A 14,961-nucleotide genomic window follows, 5' to 3' on the forward strand; every position below is an offset into this window, starting at 1 on the left:
CACTGCTCTCCTGCACTCACTCTTGGCCTCCTGAAGTCCATTCCTCCACACAGCAGCCACACATAGTTTTTCCAGCACAGATCTGACTGTGTCACTTTTTGCTTGAGGCCACAATGGCTCCTAGTGCTCTCAGGATAAAAACCAAATGGCAAGGCCTGGATGGTCCAGCCCTGCTCAGCCTGTGAGCTTCTCGTTCCCGCCTTGTTGCCCTTCTGCCACCCACCCAGGACCTTTGCACGTAACTTTCATCTTGCTGAAATGTCCTTCCACCTGGGTTGAGTTTCCCTGAGTATCCTTGACATTGTAGTGTTGCGGTTAGATTCCCTGATCACCCTGAGCAGGTCTGCTCTCGTATCCCATGGCTTTCCTTCTTAGCTGTAATCTGAGTTGGAACCTTGGTGTTTATTTACGTGATCCTTTGGTTCACACCTGTGTCTCCTAGGCTGTCAGCACCATGATGCTGAGGGCTGTTGAGCGAATGCGTGAATGAATCACACGGTTGCTGCTGGCCCCTGAGTCCCCTGCCCAGCCTACTTCCCCAGCTTTGCTTCTGCCTCATAAGTGTAGGGACCTCCAGGGAGGCTGCCAGGAGCCTGGGTAGATGCTGGGCTGGGCCCTGCTTATATCCTGTCTTCCCGGGGAACGCTTTCAGAGCCTACATGGAAGATGCCCCACTGCTGAGAGGAGCTGTGTTCTTTGTTGGCATGGCTCTCTGGGGAGCCCACCGGCTCTACTCTCTCAAGAACTCCCCAACATCTGTGTTGCCGTCATTTTATGAGGTAACTTGGCTTCTGTACCGCAGTGAGCTGGTGAGGGCGGGAAAGCTCACCTCAGCCCCACCCAGTGGGGACAGGCCTGTCAAGACGGGGAGTCTGCTGCGGGGCAGGAGGTGGGGGGTGGGCACGGGGGGAACGTGTGCAGTCATTTGCTTTGCAAGTGGGGTTGCGATGTAGGGCCTTTGAAGGTTTTATCCTTAAGCAAATATTATATTTTGTGAATTTCATTTTCTACAAATTAGCATCAGGACTGCTCAGGATTCCCCCTGGGGATAGTGACATACTTGCTTTCGACAGTTTCCTTGGTCAAGTGGCAAACTTGCTCTTGGTCTAGAATGAGGCCAGAGTTAATAGCTTGTGTTTCCACCGTGCCTGGTGGAGTTCGGAGCACTTTGCATGTTTTCATGTAGCTGTCATGGCACCCTGGTGAGCTGGGGCAATCACACCATCCTCATCTTACCTGACAAGCAGATGAGCTGTGTCATGTCCCAGCTGCCCCTAATGGGGTCCTTCTGGCCACACCCTGTCTCCTGGGCAGTGGAGGCCATGTTCTTTGCACGTTAATTGCATCAGGGTAGCTTTCAGGTTCTTCTAGGCCAGGAAGCCAGGGACCCAGAATTTGAAATGAATGGTCTGGCTACGTCAGGCCCTTTGGAGCCAGTATAGAAAACACACTTCTGGGTTCCTGAGATACTACTTTTGTGGCCCACGAGATGTGCGTGGGAGCGAGGCATCTCATGCTAGGTTCCAAGGGCGACGTGCTGGGGCTTCCTGTGCGTGAGCGCAAAGGGGCTGATGCTGCGTGCCCCCCGGGCCGTGTTCCAGGCCATGACCTGTCCGAACGAGGTGGTGTCCTATGAGATCGTGCTCTCCATAACCAGACTTATCAAGAAGTACCGGAGGGAGCTCCAGGCTGTGACATGGGACATCCTGCTGAACATTGTTGAACGCCTGCTTCAGCAGCTCCAGGTGAGGTGGGCACAGGGAGAACCGAGACGGCCGACCCGTTGGCCAGAGGGCCCCTTCCTGGGGGGCGTGGACCCATGGGGGCCTCTCCCCGCCCCTCCAGGGCCCTCCCTCAGAGCTTGCTGGGCCGTGTTCTCTGATGGCTCTTGGGTGGCAACTCACCGTCCACTGAAGACGGCTGTTTTTCCCAAATCCCCTCGATCAGTTGAAGCAGGACTATGTAATAGGTGAGCAAGGGGGGTGGGGGGTAGTGTTGATCAAGATCGACAGAGTAACACGCCAGGTGGCCTCCATGGCCTGCAAGTGGACCCTGAAGACAGTTCCCAAAGTGTCTCAAATGCTGCCCGCAGTTGGTGGAACTTTGGAGGAGGGCTTTGACTGTGGCAGGAAGGAGGACGTGATGGTGCAGGGGCTGCAGATGAGATGAGGCCCCATATAGCATGGGCTCGGGTCTGGGGCACTGGGGCGGGCTTTAGGCGGACGGCCAGGCCCGTGGGAGGAAGGACCGGAACTCAGCAGGGCCTGGGTTCTTGTCCCTCAGGGGTGGCTGCTGGGCCACATCATTGTCACGACCAGCTGGTCAGGCAGTGCTTCATCTTGGAGTGATGGTCTGGGAGGCCACACCCCTGGGGCCTCCAGAAGATGCGAGAGCCTGAGGGAGGTGTGAACACACTAGTAGTGGAGGCCCGCCATGTGGGCACAGCCAGGACCCCTTGGGCCCCACCGTTCCCCAATGGGCAGGAATAGCACTCGTGCCCCCTGTCCAGTGGGAGGACCTGAGAGGGTGTCTGGATTCAGCTCATTTGAGCTGAGGACTCCAATGCCGAGTCCTTGAAGGGAGCTGAGATCCCTCCTGTGTAACCGTGCCTTCGTGTTGCAGAGCCTGGACAGCCCAGAACTCAAAGCTATCGTCCACGACCTGCTGACCACGGTGGAAGAGCTGTGTGATCAAAATGAGTTCCATGGCTCGCAGGAGAGATACTTTGAGCTCATTGAGAGATGTGCAGACCAGAGGCCTGTAAGACCACCTCTCTCTCCAGCACAGTGGGCCTTTGGTGCTTGGGCAAGCGGGTGGTTTAGGTCAGGCTGCTGGGGGAGAGGAGGGGCTGCTCAGCTCCCGGAGGTCTGGCTGTGTGGGTCTGGAGGCAAGTTTTCCGTGAGTTTGAAGTAAAAACCTTGGTAGGCTTCTGCTCCCCTGGGATTTGTGCTCCAGCAGAGAAGTCTGCCGTGCCGTCAGGAGGCTGAATGCGTGTGGGTCTGTGAGAGCACATCACAGCCTAAGCATCCGTTTCCTCCCACCTGTGCGGAGGGAGGGGCCAGTTGGCTTCATGCTCAGCATGTCTGCTCTCCGAAAGGCAGGCAGTCCTGGTGCCAGAAGGGCTCAGCCTGATGCAAGGCTTTTATGTGGGTTTTATCTTTTATTTCTTTATTTTGGCTATGTTGGGTCTTCGTTGCTGTACGCAGGCTTTCTCTAGTTTCGGCAAGCGGGGGCTGCTCTTCGTCGTGGCGCGCAGGCTTCTCACTGCGGTGGCTTCTCTTGTTGCAGAGCGTGGGCTCTAGGTGGGCTTCAGTAGTTGCAGCAAGTGGGCTCAGTAGTTGTGGTGTGCAGGCTCTAGAGCACAGGCTCGGTAGTTGTGGCACACGGGTTTAGTTGCTCCACGGCATGTGGGATCTTCCTGGACCAGGGCTTGAACCCATGTCCCCTGCATTGGCAAGCGGATTCTTAACCACTGTGCCACCAGGGAAGTCCGTTATGTGGGTTTTAAATGAATCTTCACTGCTGCCAGCAGGGCCTTTATCGTGTGGGCTCCCTACCTGGGCCTCGGAGTGGCTGGTCTCTTGGGCCAGCAGCATGGGGCCGTATTTATCAAAAAATCTCTGGAAGGGCAGAGCGGCTCATTCACTCCAGGTCTTTCTTCCTTTGACAGGAGTCCTCCCTCTTAAACTTAATAACCTACAGGGCTCAGTCAATCCATCCAGCAAAGGATGGCTGGATTCACAACCTGCAGTTACTGATGGAGAGATTTTTCAGGTAGGCAGCCTCTGGAGGCCCACCTGACCCTGTGTCTGCACTGCAGGCAGGACACTGAGAGTTAGCACTTTCCTCTCCGATTCTTGAAAGTGACAGTTCTCACTGAGCAGGAAAGGGTTTGTCTTCCAGAGGACAGAGTTCTCTGAGGCCTCTGTGCTTACTCCCTCCTGTGGAGTGGTCATCTAGAAAGAGGCCATCTCAGAGGGCCAGGTTCTCTGCCCCTTTACCCCATTCTTGGTCTGGATGTCGCCGAGCTGGGCCCCACGCGGGGAGGATCTGGAGTCAGTCTTGCCTGACACGGAGGCGGGTGGGTCTGGGGGCTGGGTCCCCAGGGAAGCCATTGGAGGTTGGGCTACTCGGGCTGGGGGAGGGTGAGGCCGGTGGCTGGTGCACCCGCCCAGCCCCAACAGGTGTGCTCCTCCCCCCAGAAACGAATTGCGCAGTGCTGTGCGTATCAAGGTGCTGGACGTCCTGTCCTTCGTGCTGCTCATCAACAGGCAGTTCTATGAGGTGTGTATCCATGCTGGCGCGGGAGCCCTGGGGCAGCAGGTGTGAGGGCGGCCTCCACAAGCCATGCGGGGTGGTACTCACCCGAGAGGCAGCGCGTGGCCCTTTCAGGGCACTACACGCCTCCTGGGGTTGGCCTGGGACCTGGGGTCTGCCAGCGCCTCTCTGTGGCAGGCTTTGTTTCCTCGTTCATCCCTCCCTCCCTCCCTTCCTTGGTGCCTTCTGCCAGGCCTGTGGCTGAGCGGCCAGGATGGCATAGTCCCTGCCCTCAGGAAAACAGTCTTGCATGGGGACATTTTCTTTTTATAATCACACTCATCCTCCGGGCTCTGGGCTGATCACCAGATGCCAGGGTGGTGGCAGCCCCTACCAACCTCTCTACTGCATTTCTTCCCCTCCAGTCCATCCTTCACTAGGTTTGCAGCCAGGGCCTGTCCTTCTTTCAGAATCGGCAGCGGCCTCTGCCCACTGGGCTCTCTTCTCCGGGAGGTGTGCTCAGGCTCTACATCTCCCCTCGTTTCCCAGCACCTTCCTCACCGAGGCCTCACTGGAATGCCTGGTATCCCTAGGACCTGCCCACCCCTCCTACCCTCTCAGCCTTCCCTTTCCCTGCATCTCTGTCCCTTGGAATTCATTCTTTTTCAGAGTCCAGCTCAGTGCTGCCTCTTTTAGGAAGCCCTCTGGGTTCTTGAGTCCCTCGTGTTGGGGTCGCTCTCGTCCTGCTCTCTGCTCCTGTAGCGCTTTGTACCTGCTTCCGTGAAAGCGCTCGTCCTGCTGCCCCGTTATAGTGGGCTCTGTGATGTCGGGGACGAGGTCTCTCTATCCCCAGGGCAGAGAGCCCTCCACATGGGATCCTTCTTAATTGTGATGTTGAATGACAGAGAGGGAGCAGGGACATTCACTGCTGCATCACGTCTGAGTCTGAGCCTGTGGGCCATGCCCCGGCTGGGCCAACGTGTAGTCGTCATCATTCTCCTGAGCCGAGGGGACGCACAGAGTGCCCTGGAAGAGGCCTGGGCCTCTCAGGCTCTCGCACACCCCGCTGCTGTTGTCCCAAGTCTTTAACGACGTGTTAGGTGAGTTTTGGCCGTGTGGCCAGTGGCTCACCTGGCTTCTCTTGTGCTTGGTGCAGGAGGAGCTGATCAACTCAGTGGTCATCTCACAGCTCTCCCACGTCCCGGAGGATAAAGACCACCAAGTCCGAAAGCTGGCCACCCAGTTGCTGGTAGATCTGGCTGAAGGCTGCCACACCCACCACTTTAATAGCCTGCTGGACATCATTGAGAAAGTGAGAGCCACTCGAGCCTGGGGCTTGGGGCGCCTGGGCTGCCATTGGGACCCCTCTCTGTGGCAGAGCCCAGCGGACAGCAATGTTCTTTGGACCCGCTGTCTCCGTTCTCTGCAGGGAGACTGCCTGGGTCTCTCCGAGATGGGGTTCCCTCCTAACAGAGATGGGGCGGTGTTGGGAGGTCTGGCCGGGCCTGCTGCTGCTTGGCGCTGTCCTGCTGCCGTGCTGCCCAGGGGTCCTGGGACATGGCTCTGTGGCTTCGGGGGAGACTGGCTGGGGGTGGGGTTTGGGCACATTGTCCTTCTGCACAGCCAGCATCCTTTTAATTTCAAAATGCATTGCAGTTTCTGAACCATGCCTTGGATGAGGGGAGTGCATCTTTCCTCTTGAGAAATAAAGGAGAAAGTATTTTTGGGTAGAAAATATCAGATCTGATGGTTGCTGCCTCAGGGAGCCCAGAGTTGGGAATTTAAATAGAGATCTTCTTTCTGTAGGTGATTGCCCGCTCCCTGTCTCCACCCCCTGAGCTGGAGGAAAGGGATGTGGTGGTGTACTCGGCCTCCTTGGAGGATGTGAAGACTGCAGTCCTGGGACTCCTGGTCATCCTTCAGGTGGGCCTCTGCATTTCATTGGAGTGCTGCTCTTTAGCGACCCATCCCTGAGGAGACCTGGGCACTCCCTGGGGTCTCAGAGGGCAGTCCGAGTGTGATCCCAACTCCTCGTTACAGTGGGGGGACCAGGTCAGAGCCCTGACCAGGTCAGGGAAGCGTGGACAAGGCCCAGCCAGAGCCAGTCTGTGAGAAACACTCCCAAGCCAGGGCCAGAACCACCACCTCACGTCTCTCCACAGCCAATGAGGTGGGAAGGGCTGGTGTCCGTTCTGTCCCCACGGTTGTTTGGTCTTTTTTTAATAGCTTTTTTGAGATGTAGCTTATATATCATACAGTTCATCCGTTTAGAGTGTATGATTCCGTGGTCTTTGTTGTATTCATAGAGTTGTGCAGCCATCATTAGAGACATTTACCCCAAAGCAGCTCCATACCCATTAGCGGTCACTCCTTATTCTTCCCTCAGCACCTCCAGCCCTTGGCAATCACTAATTCACTTTCTGTCTCTGAATTTGCTTATTTTGGGCATTTCATAGACATGGAATCACACAATATGTGACCTCATGTGTCTGGCATCTTGCATTGAGCATAATGTCTTCAAGGTTCATCCATGTTGTAGCGTGTGTCGGTACTTCATTTCTTTATATGGATGGGTAATAGTTTATTGTACGGATAGACTATATTTTGCTTATCTATTCATCGGTTGATGGACACTTGGGTCACTTCCACTTTTTGGCTGTTGTGAATCGTGCTACAGTGAACACTCACAAGTTTCTATGTGGACATGTGTTTCATTTCTCTAGGGGATCCACCTAGGAGTGGAATTGCTGAGTCAGCCGGTAACTCTGCTTAATCGTTTGAGGAACAGCCAGGCTGTTTTCCACAGGGCCTGCTCCATTTTACATTCCCAGCATCAGTGGATGAGGCTTCCATTCTCTCCACATCCTCACTCACACTCCTTATTTTCTGTTTTTTTGATTATCACCATCCTAATGGGTATGAAGTGAAATCTTACTGTGGTTTTGATTCGCGTTTTCCTAATGATGTTGAGCATCTTTCCATGTGCTGACGGGTTGTTTGTGTATCCTCTTTGGAGAAATGTCTGTTCAGATCCTTTGCCCATTTTTTTTTTTTTTTTTTTTTTGCGGTACGCGGGCCTCTCACTGTTGTGGCCTCTCCCGTTGCGGAGCACAGGCTCCGGATGCGCAGGCTCAGCGGCCATGGCTCACGGGCCCAGCCGCTCCGCGGCATGTGGGATCTTCCCGGACCGGGGCACGAACCCGTGTCCCCTGCATCGGCAGGTGGACTCTCAACCACTGCGCCACCAGGGAAGCCCTCTTTACCCATTTTTAAACTGGGTTATTTGTCTTTCTCGAGTTGTAAGGGTTCTTTCCATACCCTGGATACAAGTCCTTCATCAGTCAGACAATTTGCACACATTCTCTGTCCCCAATCATTCTTGCCCCGTCGTGCTCACTCTCCTGCGTGGTGGCTGTCCTCACACGCTCCTGGGCACCGCCTGGCTCTTGAGGCTTGATGGAGCTGTGGACTTGTCCCTTTACGTCCCCAGCAGGGCAGCGATCAGGCTCTTCCACTGGCTACCGCCCTCGATCACTGACTTGCAAAGCATTGTGGCGTTATCTATACTTAAGGTCACCTGCCAGTATCAGTATTGTGTAAAATGTAATATTTGAATCAATTGGTTCATAAACTACTTCGTAAAATGTTGATGGTAGAACAGTTTCCGTCATGTTTATACGTGATGGACTTTTATTATCTGGTGTGGAAGTTTAAAATTTGATAAAAAGTGGACGGCACCTCCTTGGTGTCTTGTCCATAGCAGCCCCGTGCTCCCTGTGTCCTGACTTGAGGGGTTGTGGGGAGCCCTGTGGCCTGGATGAACCCAGAAGCCTATACGGAGAATGAAAAAGAGATGGTCTGTTGCCCTCACTTGGAAATCGAGCCCAGGTGACCCGGGGCCGCAGAATTGAGCTGTTTCCTACTTGAGCAAAGTCCTGGGCCAGCCTGTTTTCATTTTTTGTAATTAAAAAATAATATATATGTCTAGTTAAAACACGCGAACAGCATAAACATAGCAAAAAGTTCTGTTCCCTCCTTTCTTCCCACCAAAATGGGCAGGCAGAGCAGTGGCTGCCCAACTCCGTGGGTGTCCTTCCTGAGATGCTTGTGCTTTGTCAAGCGTGGTGTCCAACTCCCTCCCCTCTCCCTTGTGTGTGTGTTTTGTTTTTTGTGGAAAGCAGGGATAATACTTTTATGTTGTTTTTTTAAAATTAATTATTTTATTTTGGGGGGCTGCGTCAGCTCTTTGTTGCGGCGCGCATGCTTCTCTCTAGTTGCGGCGTGTGGGTTCCAGAGTGCGTGGGCTCTGTAGTTTGCGGCACACAGACTCTCTGGTTGAGGCGCACGAGCTCAGTTGTTGTGGCCCATGGGCTTAGCTGCCCCACAGCATGTGGGATCTTAGTTTCCCGAGCAGGGATTGAACGCGCGTGCCCTGCATTTACCACTGGACCACCAGGGAAGTCCCTATATTGTTTTTGAACCAAAGAGACACCACTCTGTTAATCATTTTTTTCTTTAAAAAGAATATCAATAAAAAAATAAATAAAATTCAAAATAAATAAGTAAATAAAAGAACATCAGTGATACTTTTTTGAAGCACTGCTCTCCTCCAAGGCTCAGAGTACCACAAAGGGGACCCTTGGCTGTAGCTGGGTCCCTTGGGTCCCTCCTGCCCCAGCACCACCCCATAACCCCTGCCCCCAGAACCAGGTTGCTGGCAGCACCGCGAACTCTCACACCTGGCCTCCCGTAGCCTGGCTTGTCAGGGAGGTGCTCTTGACCTTGCAGAGGTGGGGGAGACGGGCTCACCGTGGGGTTAATAACAGCCCCAGCAGCTAGGGGAATTATCCCCTTTATAACCCCTCACGAAGCACACCTCCCACCTTGCTCTGCCCCTGGTTTCTCCCGCTTTGCCTCGTGGCGTTGAGAAGGTGCTCTGTCGGTGCACGTGGATCCTGTCATGCGTTGCTGTGTTGTGTGCCATTGGGCAGGTTTCTCTGATTCATTAACCAATTCCCTGTTGATAACACAGATATGTGGCTGTTTCTGGTTTTTTGCCTTCACCAAGGGTGGGCGCATGTGGGCGTACCCGTGGGATGAAGCCCTGAAGCAGAGTTGGTGGCTTGAAGTGTTTGTACATTTTAAAGAATGGTGGGTACGGCCAGTTACCTCCAAAGTGCTTGCCTGGCCTCTCCCCCCGGGCATCAAGGTGCTGACTCCCCGGCTGCAGTTTGGCCTCCTGCCCTTGCAGTGACCAGCGCGCTCTCTCTGCAGACCAAGCTGTACGCCCTGCCTGCCAGCCACGCCACACGTGTGTATGAAACGCTTGTCAGCCATATCCAGCTCCACTACAAGCACACCTACACCCTGCCCATTGCCAGCAGCATCCGGCTGCAGGTATGTTCCCTGGGGCACCCAGCAGCTGCATCCGGCCTGGTGAATGCAGTGGCTGCAGACTGGAGAGGTGGCAGGGGGCCCGGGAGGGGTCTTCAGCAGACTGTTCCTTCCTTAGCACCAGCTGTGGCTGCGTCCTCCCCAGGACCTGCTGCTTTTTCCTTTGCCTGTGGTCTGCATGCCTCTCAGTCACATGGCAGCCTGAGATGGGGGCAGAGAAAGGGAATTGCTCTGGAGCCCCAGACCCCTGGTGCCGCGGAGTCTGTTAGTGACTGGCAGTGGGGGTGCAGGGCAGGGCATACTGGTATGAGCTCCCACCATGGGAGCTGGCACCAGGATGAGCAGAGGGCGCTGGGATGGAAGCCCCGGTCCCTTTCAGAGCGTCTGCCCAATGGGGCAGCCCCCTGTCATTTGGGGACTCCAGTTAAATGACCCACCAATAGCTGGGGGAAGCGACAGTGTCCTGAGCAGAGCTCTGCTGTCTATACCAGGGCCGTGCGATGATGCCTGGGCAGGTGCAATATGTCCACTCCCGCTGTTTCCCCGGGTGTGAGAGGCTGCCATGTCGCCCAGCTTTTGTGGGAATGTCACAGCCTCCATGGGCTCTGAGGGAGGAGGCCATGAGTGCCCGCGCCTCTCCGCCAGCACCACCGTCTGCAATGAAGTCAGGGCGTGGTTGCTGTTAGCGCAGCAGCCTTTCCCGAGAGCTGCGCTGGTCTGCATGGCCAGGTGGCGGCTTTCTCTCTGTTGGACCATGCCTCCTGCTCTCCGCAGGCTTTCGACTTCCTCCTGCAGCTGCGGGCCGACTCGCTGCACCGCTTGGGCCTGCCCAGCAAGGACGGGCTTGTGAGGTTCAGCCCCTACTGCGTCTGCGACTACATGTACGGTCCTGGCTCCTGGGGCGGGTGGGGGGTGGGGAGCTCGCTGCCCTCCGCCTTGGGGTGGTCCTGTGTCTGAGGGAAGGTCCCAGAGGCATCCTGAGCACAGCCCTGGGTTGGGGCTTGGGGCCTGCATCCGTCCTTAGCCTTGTGGAGCGGGAGCTCTGGCCTCAGTGCTTCTCCCACTTGCTTCCACAGGGAGCCGGAGAGGGGCTCTGAGAAGAAGGCTGGTGGCCCCCTGTCACCTCCCACTGGGCCCCCTGGCCCGGCACCTGCAGGCCCCGCCGTGCGGCTCGGCTCGCTGCCCTACTCCTTGCTCTTCCGTGTCCTGCTGCAGTGTTTGAAGCAGGTGAGATGGTCAGACCCTCCGGCTGCATTAGGTCAGACCAAGCAGTGACTGGTGCTGCCCGGGGGCCACCGTTCTTCTCCCACATTGGCAACCTTGGGAGGTTCGCTGCCTGTTTCTTGGTTGTCTGCCTCGAGGCCTCACAGTGGTTCCATAGCCATGTGTTGAGCGCCTGCTGTGTGTGGTGCATCACCAGAAGCTGGGTGCGGAGCCGAGAAGACGTTCCTTCCTCCAGGTGGTGGTTTTGGTACAAGAGTGAGGTGTATTGACAAATAACTGGATTGTAGGGTGGGGTGTGCCTTGGGAGGAGGCACCAACAGGCTGTGCGGGACTGAAGCGGGGGGTGCCGTCACATCTGGTTGGGGGCATGGGGAGGGGCAGGTGAGGGCAGTCTTGAAAGAGGGGGAAGATTCCAGCGGCAGGAGTAAGCAAAGCCTGGAAGTAGGGGAGGTAAATTCCCTGTGGCGGGAGGTGGAGGAGCTTGGGCCTGTTCCCCAATGGGGCAACGAGGGAGGAGGGTTGGTCAGCAGTGTGCCGCAGGCGGGGCTGGGCAGCCCGGAATAGGCTGGGGGGCACTCCTGGGGGCCACGGGTGGGGAAGCAGAGCTGGATGGAGAGGCGGTAGCAGGTTCCCCGGGGGTACCGGGGTTTGGCATTAAAGGGGTTTGTCGGAGATTTCCTGTGAGCGTCTCAAGGTCTCCGTGTCACAGTTGGGATCTGGGGAAAGGCTTTTATGACTCCTGGCCATTGGTGTAGTTTATGGGCAGTGGTCACCCCAGTGGAGGTTGGGAGGGCTCACCAGGGAAGGTCCGTGCAGGCCACAACCCTGTCCTCGATGCTGTGGTTCTGGGTCAACTTTGGTCCTGTGGCAGGTATGTGGGCTCATGGATTGTTGAGGAATACTTGCTTCTCTTTAAGCTAGTACAGTAGCTTCTTTCCAGATCCATCTTCATTGTGCTCTGGGCGGGCATTGTCAGAGCCCCTTGGGTCCAGTGCCCTTGGTAGGCCGTCCTCGGATCACCGTTGGGAAGGTGGGGAAGATGGGGCCGGTGTGCAGAAGTTCCAGGTCCTGCTGAGAGGAGAGGGGTGGTGCTGCACTGGGCCTCCTGCCCTGCCTGGCGTTTGGAGGCAGCGGCCGCCGTCCAGGGCTGACTTTTTTCTGAGTAGCGTCTGCTCCCCGAGCTGCAGGGACTGAGGGCCCAGGCTTGTGTGGAGAACAGGAGAGCAGGTCTGAGGCCTCGCTGCTGTCCAGATCAAGCTTCCAACCCTGAGACCCCGTCTTCCCTGTTCCTGCAGGAGACTGACTGGAAGGTGCTGAAGCTGGTGCTCAGCAAGCTGCCCGAGTCTCTGCGCTACAAGGTCCTCATCTTCACCTCCCCGTGTAGTGTTGACCAGCTATCTGCCGCCCTCTGCTCCATGGTGCGCCTTCCGCTTCGGGCCTTTCCTGCGTCGTGCACAGCGGGTCCGCGGCCTATGTGGTGGGTGGGGCCACAGCATAGTTCCTCAGCTCTGAAAGACTGAGGCCTGGGAGGCAAACTTGTTTCCCTCAGAGGCTCGGACCCCGGCTGGAGTGCAGATGGTGCCTCTGGGAGCCTGTCCTCCCATCCCAACTCTCGGGCAGAGGATTGGGGGCCTCAGTGAAGGGCTCGAGTGTGCAGGACTGAGCAGGGTCTTAACTCCTTCCCCTCTCCTCCTCCCTGGGGTCTGTCTCCCTGGCGGATCAGTGGGCAGCCTCCCACTTCTCTGAGAAGGCAGGCTGCTGGCTAGAACAGGAAGTAGGAAGGTCCTCGGGCTTTGACCCCTTCTCCCACTGGGCCTACATTCTCAGGGGCCACCCCGTGCCCCCTGGCCACCCAGCTTGACCCAGCTGCCGGGCAGGGCTTCACATCTGGCCCTTGGCTGTTAGCTTTCAGGTCCCAAGACCCTCGAGCGGCTCCGAAGCACCCCAGAAGGGTTCTCCAGAACCGACCTGCATCTCGCTGTGGTTCCCGTGCTGACAGCGTTAATTTCTTATCATAACTACTTGGACAAAACCAGACAGGTACCAGATGGGAGCGGGTTGGTTGAGCTTTGAAAGCCTGGTCCCCAGGATGCTTGCTTCAGCCAAAGGGGCCCAGCGTTTTCCTCCTAACGGGTGGCTATTGGGCCAGGGCGAGGGCATCTGGCTCTGCTTCCCTATGTGGCCAGTGCACCCCTGCCAGCTGGCCCAGCCTGGAACCGCGGACGTTTGAACTCACTGGTGCTCCTGAGTTGTCTCAGGGAGGAGTGGGCTTAATGAAATGCTTGAATATCCCCCCTCCACACATATGCAGTGCTATTTTCTTTCTAAGGAGCTTTGCCTGGCTTGTCCTTGCTACAGTGTTAGGATAGGTGCTGAGACGCTTGGCGGCGCCGAGCCTGTTTTGAGAGGCATAGCAGCCGGGCAGAGGGCCCCCCTCCGCCTACCTCCAACTCTGTCATGAGGTGCAAAAAGCACACGCAGTAATGCCTGTTTTCTTAATTCTGCACTGCTGGGTGGGAGGCCTGCAATGAGCCATCACCTTTACTTTCTCTTTAAATTCCTGATACTTTTGTTACTCTGCCCTCATCAATCAGGGAACAGAAGTCTTAGGGAGCTCAGGTAGCCCACTCAAGGCCACAGCAAGGCGAGAGGCCTAAACTCAGACTCAGTCCTGTTTGGGTGGTGAGCCCATGCTCTTGATCAAAGTGCTGTTGGAAACTCACACTCGACTTGCCATCCCCCACCTCACTGCCCACCCCAACTCCTGGGGTGAGTGTGAGCTCCAGCTCCTTCTGTGTGGCCTGGCCTGGTTCTCACTGGGGTTCCCCGAGAACCCTCAAGGCCCAAAGTGTTTCTGAGGGGTGGGGCTGGCTGCAGGAAATCACAATCATCCACAGGGCCTTAAGCTACCAGGTGGTTTGCCCGAGGCTGTGGCCTGAGATGGCACTTGTCTCCTGCTGGGCACAGCTGAGCCATCTTCATGGGGGACTCTGTCCAGGGTTGGTGTGGGCCCGGCGGCCTTGCTGTGTTAGGCAGATCCTCCCCTTGCCAAAAGGCCAATCAGTTGGGGATTCCAGAACCAAGGGGGTGATGAGCCTAGCATGTCCTGGCTCCAGGGTGGGCTGGGGACCTGGGACCCCACCTTTGTGGGGGTGTGGGGAGGTGTCAGGAAGACCTTGACCAGACCAGCTTTGCTGTCCCCTTGGCTCAGGTGGGGTCAGCTGCTGGTGGCTCTGCCGCTTAGGTGCCTGAGACCTGGGATAAGGCACTTGGCCTTTCTGAGTCTTGGTCTTCTCCTCTATAGAACATTCTGGAGTGGGAGAGGGGAGACCAGGCCCTGGCTCACCAGAACGGCTCTCTATGGGCAGGGACGGGGCACAGAGGGCCAGCCTGTGGTGGGCCTGGTCTGAGGCATCCGTGTTGTCCCACAGCGGGAGATGGTGTACTGCCTGGAGCAAGGCCTCATCTACCGCTGCGCCAGCCAGTGCGTGGTGGCCCTGGCCATCTGCAGCGTGGAGATGCCTGACATCATCATCAAGGCGCTGCCTGTCCTGGTCGTGAAGCTCACGCACATCTCAGCCACGGCCAGCATGGCCATTCCACTCCTCGAGTTCCTGTCGAGTAAGCATCTGTGGCTTCGCACGTGTGTATCTGGGTGTGTGTGAGTGAGGTGGACCTTGAGTTTGGGGCTGTGCCTTGCCTGAAGTAACTTGTGCTGCCTTCTCAGACCTCACCTTGGCTGCCTGTAGGCACGTTGTGCTCCGTGGGCCACGCTTTGCTGCCTCAGGGCCTTTGTACCTTCTGCCCCTGTGCTTTGAACGCTTTCCTTCTTGGCCTTCGAGTGGCTGGCTTCTTTCCTCCCCTCAGTGTCAGTTTAAATGGCACAGAGCCTCCTGTTGCCTGACCTTGGTCCCTACTCGGCCTGGCTCTTAGAGCCTCCTCTCTGTCCCCCCTCAGCACACACTACAACTTGGAGGGGCTCTACTCACCCCTCAGGTTGTGACGTCCAGGAGCTTGGGGTGCCCCACTCGCCCCTTCCCAGTACCTCATGCATGTCTGGCCCTCGGTCGTGTGGACAACAGGAGC

General features: G+C 56.6%; 1 protein-coding gene across 15 annotated transcripts in view; it reads left to right on the forward strand.

Moving 5' to 3' along the window:
* Positions 1-14,961, forward strand: part of TSC2 (TSC complex subunit 2) — a 37,295-nt gene that overhangs the window by 7,659 nt on the left and 14,675 nt on the right. For 13 of the 15 annotated variants that reach the window (XM_033429146.2, XM_033429148.2, XM_033429144.2 and 10 more), the window contains 13 exons: positions 653-779; positions 1,602-1,745; positions 2,623-2,760; positions 3,671-3,774; positions 4,203-4,284; positions 5,414-5,569; positions 6,064-6,180; positions 9,532-9,654; positions 10,426-10,532; positions 10,728-10,878; positions 12,171-12,293; positions 12,781-12,915; positions 14,307-14,496. In XM_033429146.2, the coding sequence (XP_033285037.1) occupies positions 653-779; positions 1,602-1,745; positions 2,623-2,760; positions 3,671-3,774; positions 4,203-4,284; positions 5,414-5,569; positions 6,064-6,180; positions 9,532-9,654; positions 10,426-10,532; positions 10,728-10,878; positions 12,171-12,293; positions 12,781-12,915; positions 14,307-14,496 (1,697 nt within the window). Of the gene's footprint in view, positions 1-649; positions 780-1,601; positions 1,746-2,622; positions 2,761-3,670; positions 3,775-4,202; positions 4,285-5,413; positions 5,570-6,063; positions 6,181-9,531; positions 9,655-10,425; positions 10,533-10,727; positions 10,879-12,170; positions 12,294-12,780; positions 12,916-14,306; positions 14,497-14,961 lie in introns of those variants that run through there. The other 2 variants (XM_049700127.1, XM_033429149.2) reach the window with 2 other exon arrangements.

The sequence above is a fragment of the Orcinus orca genome, chromosome 16, assembly GCF_937001465.1.
Source record: "Orcinus orca chromosome 16, mOrcOrc1.1, whole genome shotgun sequence".
Classification (NCBI taxonomy): domain Eukaryota; kingdom Metazoa; phylum Chordata; class Mammalia; order Artiodactyla; family Delphinidae; genus Orcinus; species Orcinus orca.